The sequence below is a fragment of the Podarcis bocagei genome (genome assembly GCF_964188305.1).
Source record: "Podarcis bocagei genome assembly, chromosome: 1".
NCBI classification, from domain to species: Eukaryota; Metazoa; Chordata; class Lepidosauria; order Squamata; family Lacertidae; genus Podarcis; species Podarcis bocagei.
Window position 1 is genome coordinate 119,129,586 of NC_138125.1, and position 9,806 is coordinate 119,139,391.

Consider the following 9,806-nt stretch of genomic DNA (forward strand, 5'->3'; position numbering starts at 1 on the left):
GGCGAAATCAACGGGTGTTTTGCCATTGATCTCAATGGAATGTGGATTTCTATTAGATAAGCAAGTAAATAAGTAAATATAAGTAAAATAAATGAGGCTGCGGGGAGCGAGCTCAGGCCAGCAGGCCGATTTCAAACGCGGTGCCCATTTACCCTTGACGCACTGCGCGCCTGGCTGCAGATCCCGGATTAATTGATACTTAATGGAAGTCATGTCCATGAATATGCTTTCCATCATTTCACCCTTGGTGGACGTCATTAGCCAAGCCAAGCCGAGCGAGGGAGAGTGGCGGGTGGATGGCAGTGAGTGAGTGAGCGAGTATGGGGAGCAGTACCGGCGAGTGCTAGCATAGCTGGCGGGGCCGGAATCCCAAATAAATGAATGTTTTCCGAAGTGGAAGGGACGCAGAGAGGGAAGAGGCTGAGGAGGAGGAGGAGGACAGCAGCAGGATCGCGCAGTAGCCTTTCCCCAGCTCCCTGGACAGTACAGGCCGCTGCCCGCATTTAAGCGCCTTCCTTTCCAGAGCTGGAGGGCCGAAATTTTGGCCAAGGCTGGCTCCTCTTTTCTTGGTTTTGGGTAGCCAAACGAGAAGGGCGCATGGGACTTTCCTGTTTTCCCCTGATGCTTGGGGTGGACCGAGGAGTCTGGTGAAAGGGACGGGGGTGGTTCAGCCTGTTAGATCCGAGGCAGGAATTCGAATACATACGACCTTTCTTTTCGGGGCATTTTCCCTGTAGTTACAACCAAAGCGGCTGAACAGAGGTAGCCCCGTGTGGAATGCAATCGTGTGGACAGATTCCGAGATGCGGTAGCGTTTGCCCTCATTATTTGAGGAAGGGCGAAAGGGGCGGGGCGGAGGCTATTACTATTACTATTACTATTATTATTATTATTAACCACACACTTCTTTATCTCACAAAATAAATGCCATTCCGTTCTGGACTCACTGCAAAACTAAACTAAGAATAAATTATATGGGTGAAATAGTGCACAGAGCCAGACAGAGAAGCGGGAGAAGACAGAGACGACAATCTGGTGTGAGTTCAATAAAATTATTGTGGTTACATGACATGTCTCTTTGTCATTGTCCTTTCACGAAAAGTTGTCCTTTTCTTTTCTTTTTACAAATGCTAGCATCTATCCCCCGCCCGCCACGTTTATTCACGTAACCCAGCCGCATAAAATGTACGCTGTGTAGTTTCCATTTTGCGTTTCCCTTTTCTAGTTTTATGTTGTGATACCGCCCTGTGATCTTCGGGTGAAAGGCGGTATACACATTTAATTAATAATAATGATTAAAATGTACCGTCTTTAACTTTAATAACAAAAGACATGGGGTGGGGAAAAGAAAATTCCACAATAATTTAAGGAATCGAACATTGGAGTGTAACTTGGGAGACGCAGGGGAAGAAGAGCGTTTTGAGGAAGCTTCCCCATCCAGTTGTGTTGAGGAAAGAAGGTTGCAGTATTGCTGAATCACTGCTGTGGTGGAGCTTAGATCAACCAAACTCTGCTACTTACGCTGTGAAAATACGTTCCCGTCTATGCAATAAAACAGGCACCCTACTGATACAGATGGAATAATTTTTATCTGCAGAAATAGATCCTGGCCTTATAAGCTTTTCTCCAGCGTTGACAGTGTAGAGTTCGCTCGAGTGGAGTTACCTGGTCTCTTCAGCTGTTGCAACTATTTCAGATTCATCAGAGCGAATGTTGAAGCGCGGAATGAAAGACCAAATCCAGCGCTCTCTTAGCGTGGTCTCTTGGGATACCAAATTCTCCAGTGAATTCATTTTCTCCTATTGACTTTCTATAGTCTAAAGAAACCCCCTTTCTGTTTATTAAGCATATCTGATAACACCCTTTTGAGATGTTTTGTTAAGATGCATAACCGTGTGCGCATCTTTTTAGATTCTGAAATCCTACCTGGGGGGGTAGGACTCGGAGGGATGGATGTGTGCGTGTGAGGAAATCAAATACAAGTTTAATGGCAATGCAATGGAAAACCCTTTCGTCGCAGCTGAGTCTCTTTTAGAAAGAGAGAGGTCCCGTGTGCGTTTCCACGTCGAAAGAAAGGCCTCCTCATTGTTTTCTCTTCTTTCCTTCTGCAGTTCTTAAACCTAATCCGAATCTATATTTCCTGGGTTTGAAAAAGGAGGGTAAGAACAGACGAGAAATATACTAGAATACCTTCCTGGATTTAGAATACTTTCTGGTGGTAGTTAGAATAACAATCAGAAAACAAGCTGCGGCCGTAAGATGTTCGATCAGCATTAATTCTTCCTTTTTTTGTAAAACGTGCTTTCTATACGCATACATATCTATAATTGAAATGAGGTGTTCTCGTCGAACTTTTTGTAGAAATTCTAATCATAAAAAGAATGAATTGATTTCGCCTGTAGACACAAATAGCCCCCCGCGCGCTTTTATTTTACATGCCCATACTCTGCAGAAATTAAATTTGGTGTCACTGGCAAATTTATACGGGTGGATACTTTTTCAGGTGCTGACTGCGTACATCTCGCCTCTTAATTAGTTAGATCATAGCAAAGGACGGTCATGTTCGTTTATTTTTAGCTACAAACACAAAATTCATTGATTAAAAGAAACAGCTTGTACATATTTTAAATAAACAAATAATCCTGGCCGAATACAGAAAATTATCAGAATATGGAGCAACACCGCCCTCTAGTGGTGAGATGAAATCTTGTTCGGCAACCCGGGTTGACGCCACATGTTTATGCTTTTTCTACGATGAATGTGAAAGAAAGATATTTGCAAGGAACACTTGGTTGTTGTTTCTAATAAAATATTTCTTTTTCGCTGGCTAAAGACGATTAAAGTCATGCAAAAAAAAATTCAAAGGAGCGTGCAATTGTTACAAAGAATGAGAAATATCCTTCATATTTACAAGTGAGAAGGGGTATATGCCAAGTCCTATATCTTGAATGACGGGGAAATGTTTACAATGACTACACAATGCTGCCTTTTGTTATCAAGAGCACAGGATTTTAATCATAGGAATTTTGCTTAACCAAAGAAACGACTTCTTTATGCCTAATGAAGTCGGATTAAGTGAAAACACGAACGAGGAAGCACGTTGCTGTTCCAGTGCAGTTTGCATAAAACCAAACCTCCCGTTTCTGTTTTGTCTGTTTCTGTTCTATGCTTCGATTTCAAGCTCAGAAACCTTCCTGCCTTGAACTTGCCTATGTCATTTTATTTCTCCCTTTCCCCATCGGAGAGCTGGTCAGTTTCGGCTTGCGCACTTACACTTGGAATCATAACAACATCCACGTTTCTGCTTTATTGTGACACTCAACATATCCAAAAAAGAAACGGACTCTTAAGCAAATGTTACTCGGCTTATTGGAAGTGGAGGGCTAGTGGTTTGGGAATGGCAGCGTTTCCATGTTTCCAAGCACATCCAGCTACGTAGCTGGGCTGCAATGGCATTTTGAAATAAATAAACGTGGACTTGGGTTCAAACCTTGGCAAGTTTAGATTCGGTCCCGTTCCAGCCAAGGTGGACCTTCCCCAATGCTAAAGTCTCGCCTGTTTCAAGTTCTATGCATTGCCCTAACCTTTACGAGTGTTGTTGCTCTTGCACTTTTTGCACACCAAGCTCTTCGTCTTTTTTGTTTTTTGTTTTCAAAAGAACCCCTGACTTTCTAATATATGGCTACTTCCAGGTCCATTGGCATACCCAGCCGAATTGGTCTTAATCTCCTCACTTTTCAGACTTCAGCGGCGTCCAAACTGCTGTCTCGCCCAGCCGGGGTGACATATTGAAATTTATAGTACTGATTTTAAGACCTGGTTTTGTCTGCATCGGTGTTCTATCCTAACAAACGCAAACATCAAAATAAGATGGTCTCAAAGAGAGAAAAGCGCCATCGCATATCGTAAACTCATTAGGTCCAGACGTCTAGCCTTCTCAATGGTTTTATTACGCCTCGGTTCTTCCTGTTTTAAAAAGAATTATAGGTATAGGGTTGACAATGAATGGGGAAGCAAAGCAACACCTTTTCCTAGGCCTTAATCGCTGTGGGTCTTTCTGAGGGGAAGGGGGAAGTGATAGCATCTACAGACCCCCAGGTCTCGGTGCCTGTTTCCCTTCACCTTAAATCTTCTTTCAAATGGCTTGAGAGGCCATGTTTTCCTCGAGACGCTTAATTAAAATGGTGTCTCACATCAGAACAACGCTCCTCTCCTTCTCTAAAATATCCCAGAAACCTGCCGCCCACACCTCAATTGCATTGTGTGTGTGTGTTGGTGTTTTTAAATACAATGTACATACATGACTCAGCTAAAGTTTAACACTTGGACGTTCCATTTATTTCCATTGAGGAGTTATGCATGTGCTGAAATCTCTACATCAGGGTGGCTTCAAAGTCCTTATCAGAAATTCACATACGCACACACACACATATAACGCGCATATATCTGGTGATATGTACCGATAACCGTATGATCGAAAAGGACGTACATACTAAAGCAGCTCTTGACAAATACCGACAGAGCTGATCATCATGTCTATCAAGTGTCTTTAAGGTCCAATAATTTGAACGAGCGACATGGCGTCATAATTATGAACTAACTTCAGTCTTATTTGAGGACCTCTATGTTTTCCTTACAGATTCCCACACCCCAACCCTGAAATTGCTACATGAACCTTTCGGGGGTTTTGTGGGGTGGGGGGGGGGTTGGTTATGTTCCGGATTTATTTTTATAAGAAAGGGTACGAAGCTTGCGCCACGCACCGCCATCAAGTAGGTGCGTCCACCACTCACAATTGCAACCAGGAAATGTTCTCATAAAAGAAGGTCCTAGAGGCTATGAACCCGGGGCAAACGCTCTCGACCTGTCCTAGGATATATCTCCGCATATTTAGATCGTGGCTTAAAGACCAGTTCTTTTGCTCGGTTGCTGGCAGAGGTGGGGGGGAGGGAGAGATTTGGGAGCAAGTCAGGTTCAAATAGAAAAGATATCCAGGAGGAGTGGGGAAGGGAAGGAAGCAGGGCGGGCGGGGGTCATGCAGGCCTGCTCTGTACTAGCTGTTATACAGTTGACCTGCTGAAACCCTTCCTTCGTGTCCACGATTGGTATAATAATATTCAGGAGTGGAGAATGATGAACCGGTGTCGGTGGATACCTCCTGCCTCTCTAGGAACAGAGGAAGCGTCCCGTCGTCTGCAAATGGCTTCCTGCGGGTTATATGCAAGGCATCTTTATTACAGAGAGCGCAGAAAGACTGGGGTTTTCTTTTTTTCCTTCTCTCTCTCTCTCTCTCTCTCTCTCTCTCTCTCTCTCTCTCTCTCTCTCTCTCTCTCTCTCTTTGGAGGGGGCGGCGGTTTCGTTTATACTCCGGCGCTGTCTGTTTATTTCCACTTTGCAGAGAGAAGTCAAAGGCAAACCGCGGGCGCGTTTGCACGCACATTACATCTTATTCCCCAGCACACGCAAACCCCCATCTTCCCAGCCAATTTATTATTATTACTGTTATTTCACCAGCTCAGCCTTTATTATAATAACCTATGACAATTACATTATTATTATTTTAAAAATTAAGTCCTTAGGTAGAGTTCCAGGCCTCAGTCAATGGGGACGGGTGCTCAGAACTGTTAAGCCGCGGGGCCTGTGGAAGTTAATACTGTTTCAAGTACCGCTTTTAATACAGTGCACTGGAGAGGATGAAACGGGCAGCCAGGGGGGGAGATATTAAAAATATTTTATATATATATATTTTTTTAAAAAAACATTTCACAGCCTCGATCTGGCAAGACTCAGCAAGAGTCTGCATAACCTGCAGAAAAAAAGCGATGCGCAGGGTCTGGAGTCCTCCCCTCCCCCCTCTCCGCTTTTCCTTTTTGGAAAGTCCGAGGTAAACGCACTATTGCCATCAAGGTAATCCTGGCTGTCATTCAGTATTATCGTCTTCATCGCCGCCTTTGCCTTCAGTTTGGAAAAGCGACTGTCCCCCCATCTTACAACCCCTCCACTTTCTCTCTTTCTTTCTCTCTCTCTCTCTCTAGTCTAGGGTCACTTGGAAGTAGCATGTCAAACATTTAGTTAGTATTTAGATAAAGCCCCCCCCCAAAAAAAGAACAACCCTAACGTGCACTCACAATATCTTAAAACCAAACTGGAGGCGCGGGGAAAGAAGCAACTTTTACCAAATACATTCTCCACACCCAGCCCTTTCCTTTCCAAAATACCTGACATCGACCACATTACTGCTATCTAAAGAATAAACCCACCAGATCAATAGGAAGTTTTCGAGCCAGTGGACCTGGCAACATAATAATAATAATAATATTAATAATGACAATGACAATAATTAATATCGATACTTTTGTGTGTATCTTCATAGAAAGCCCAGCACATTTCCACAAACGCACGCACGCACACCCTCAAGGCGCTAGTCCCCTTTATTCCCTTTTTCCTTGTTCATCTTTTTCATTTTCATTCTTCGGTTCTGAAACCATATTTTAACCTGTCTCTCGGTCAGGTTTAAAATCCTAGCCACTTCGTAACGGCGGTCGCGGGTGAGGTACATATTAAAGAGGAATTCCTTTTCCAGTTCCAGAGTTTGGAATTTTGTGTAAGGGCAACGCTTTTTCCTGGTGGAACGAGCGTGAATCCAGTTCGCGGCGGGGTTATCTGGAGAAGGGAGAGCAAGAAGGGGGGGGGGAGAGAGAGAAGGTCAGGGTTCGGAGGGAGAAGAGGGGCAGGCATTGAAGTAGGGAGAGGGTTGGGGAGGGGAGAAAGGTCGTTAAATTAATTTAACGGAGGATGCCTGCTCTTTTCACAATTGAGGAGGAATTATCATAAAACCTTGAATGGCCCGGTCTGTTTACTGTACAAATGATGTCTTCTTGATGGCCGTAGGTGGTTATGGGGAGCCTTTTTTATGGCTGCTTGTTGCCGCTTGCGCTCGAGTAGGCGTCTAGACGTTTTTATAGGTTAGTAAAACTATCGGTTTTGCACATTGGAGCCTTACAGGTTGGGGTAATAAATCAAAGCGGGTGCAATTTCTTTTCTTTCTCTCTCTGGCTCGGATTTTTTTAAATTTTTTTTTTTAACTTACTTGGGTCAAGTTGCTGCTGAGGCTTCTCCTCCTTCAGATCGCTGCTGGGGCTAGGATTGCGGCTGCAACCAGACGCTGGCTTGGCCGGGGTGGCGGTACTGCCGTTGCTGCTGGTGGTGGTGGTGATATTGCTGGTGGCTGCAGCTACGGCGGCCGCAACCGGGTGAGAAGAACCGTTGCTCACTGTTGTTGCTGCCGCCGCCGCCGCCTTCTCGCGGGGCTCTGCCAGGAAGGAATTGCACGTGTACTCGGGCCCATTGACCCCCGAGGGCTCCCTAGACGGCGCGCACTCAGTTCTTTTGGAAGGAGACTCGGAGCTGCAAGACGAGGAGGAAGAGGAAGAGGAGACGGTGGCAGAGGAGGAGGAAGGAGAGGGCCCCACCGGACCGGCGGCGGCGGCGGCGGCGGCTGCCCCGCTCTCCGGCTTGACGATCCCGTAGTGGCGCGCGCTGGAGGAGCCACCGCCGGCGCCGTTGGAGGCGATGCTGGTCGTCGCCGCTGCAGCAGCAGCAGCGGCAGCAGCCGCGGCACTAGCGGCGGAGACGTTGCTGTTGCCTCCGCCGCCGTTGCCGGGGCTGCTGGGGAAAGAGGCGAAGGGCTCAATCCAGGAGCGCACGTATCTGCCTCCGCCGCCTCCGCCGCCCTCGCCCGGTCCGCCTAAGTGCGGCTGGGGCATGTAAGGGTGGTAAATACCGGGCATGGGCGCCGGAGGCTGAGGGTGCACGGCGGGCCACGAGGCTGGGAAGACGGCCGACTTGGGCGCGAAGCTGCAGGAGGAGAAATCCGAGCCCTCGGCCACCACACCTGAGGATGGCCTGGGGGTCGCATGGTGACCTCCCTGCAGGAACCGGGCAGCCCCTCCGACGCCGCCGACGCCTCCTCCTGCTCCTCCGACGCCGCCACCGTACACTTCCTCGCTGTCGTGGCCTATGAGGGAATCGACATAGTAGTTACTGAGGGTGCCGCCGGTCGACATTTTTTGGAGGCTCCCTCCGTAGCAGGGCATATGATGGGGGGAAGGCAAAAAAGGTTACTCTGTTAACTGTAGATGATCGCCTGGCCCGGAGAACAATCGTAGTATTTTGCAGGCGGCCAGGCTCAGCCATTGGTCCCTCCGCCCACGTGATCATATTTACCAATACTCCAAGTAAATCAATCCGCTAAACTGAAGGGGTTGCTGTGATTCAAGCGGAGGTGGTAGTTGGAAAAGAAGGGATACGAAAAGGAAAAAGCCAAGAAGGCAACAAGCTAAGACAACAACCTCCTCCCGCCTTAGAAAAAACTAAAAAAACCAACAAACAAAAAACCCTCATTCCCATCCTCTAAGGAAAACACTAGTCTCCAAAACGTGTAATTGTATACAGGCAGAGAGAGAGAGAAATCCTTCCACTCTCTTGCCTTAGGCTTAGCAGGACTCCAAGCGGGCGTGGCGCGCTACTAGCAGAAGCAAGTTCGGGGACTATTTGTTCGCCTCCTTTGAAAGGTTCCTGCCATTCATTCCGCTGCCATCAGCCTCAAGCACGGAAGTTCTGCGAAGGCTTGGCTTGTCCTTGTCTTTGGAAGCTGCCGAGGAAAACCCCCATTGAAATCATAATAAGAGAGAGAGAGAGAGAGAGGGAGAGAGATGGGAAGGGGGGAGCCCAGCGAGATCCCCGCCTGTGAAAACAAACCCTGCCAAAAACTGAGAGTGTGTAACGACTCCTCATAAAACAGGAAAATGTTACAGTAAAAAAAAAAGAAGCGCAACAATGCAGGAGAGGGCCGCTTTTCCAGAGCAGCTCTTGGTGTCGTTTCCTTTAAAAGGAAAAAAAAAGGAAAAACAGCAACACAGGGGCAGAATTGAATGATTGAAAAGAGAGAGAGAGAGAGAGAGAGAGAAAGGAAGGAAAGAGCTGCCCATTGTGTTGTTTTAAAACAGGTGGAGGACCTCTCCGCAATGATTTTATGCCTATCAATAAAAATTTTATGAGGTGCATTTGATTATAGATTAATGTGTCCCTCTAATAAAATGGACTGATGGCACACGAGGAAGAAAAAAAAATCTCAATCTCTCTCTCTTTCTTTCTCTCTCTCTCTCAACACCAGACTTTACTACAGTTTTCAAACTTTGGATTCAAACGGGGGCGTTGTCATTACTTCCAAGGTACTCCAGAGTTTGGGACCCTGAAATGTACGAAATGAATGAATGAGCCCCGAAACGCCGCAGCCCCTTGGACAAGATCTCCTTGTAAATCGAGCCCGCTTTGCAAACATTCTGCGAGAAAGACGAACTCGAGGCACCAGTGGCTAGAACTTATCCCCACTCCCCACCTCAACACCTTCCATTCCTTAATTTTATTTCCTGGATATTTTCTAGTAAGCACAAACTCCTCCTCCGCCAACCCCCACCCCACCCCCCGCACCATAGAAGTCAAGGAGATTCAATCTGGTTCAACCACCTTTATTATTTACTATCAGAGACCAAGTATCCAGAGTAGGTTTTGAACCTGAAGCAAACGCTTCGCCGAGGATTTCAAGCCAACTGAGCCATTTGTTATCATTCCTCCTTTTCCCCCTCCTGCTCCTTCTTCTTCTGTTTGATTCCGAGAAAGCCTAATATGATTGACTGAGGAGAGAACGTGCAAGGCTACTTCAAATCCAAATCTTTGCTTGGAACAAAACAAAGGAAGACAAGAAACGCATCGAGAGAAGCCGACAGGACTGCGTTACATATCTG

At 46.6% G+C, this 9,806-nt stretch overlaps 1 protein-coding gene across 2 annotated transcripts in view; it reads right to left on the reverse strand.

Moving 5' to 3' along the window:
• Positions 1–2,552: 2,552 nt before the first annotated feature.
• Positions 2,553–9,806, reverse strand: part of HOXD9 (homeobox D9) — a 28,352-nt gene continuing 21,098 nt past the window's right edge. The window contains exons 2-3 of one of the 2 annotated variants that reach the window (XM_081181612.1): positions 7,091–8,017; positions 2,553–6,663 (exon numbers count right to left, since the gene is read on the reverse strand). In XM_081181612.1, the coding sequence (XP_081037738.1) occupies positions 6,422–6,663; positions 7,091–8,017 (1,169 nt within the window). In that variant the 3' untranslated portion in view covers positions 2,553–6,421. Of the gene's footprint in view, positions 6,664–7,090; positions 8,775–9,806 lie in introns of those variants that run through there. The other variant, XM_081181611.1, reaches the window with a different exon arrangement.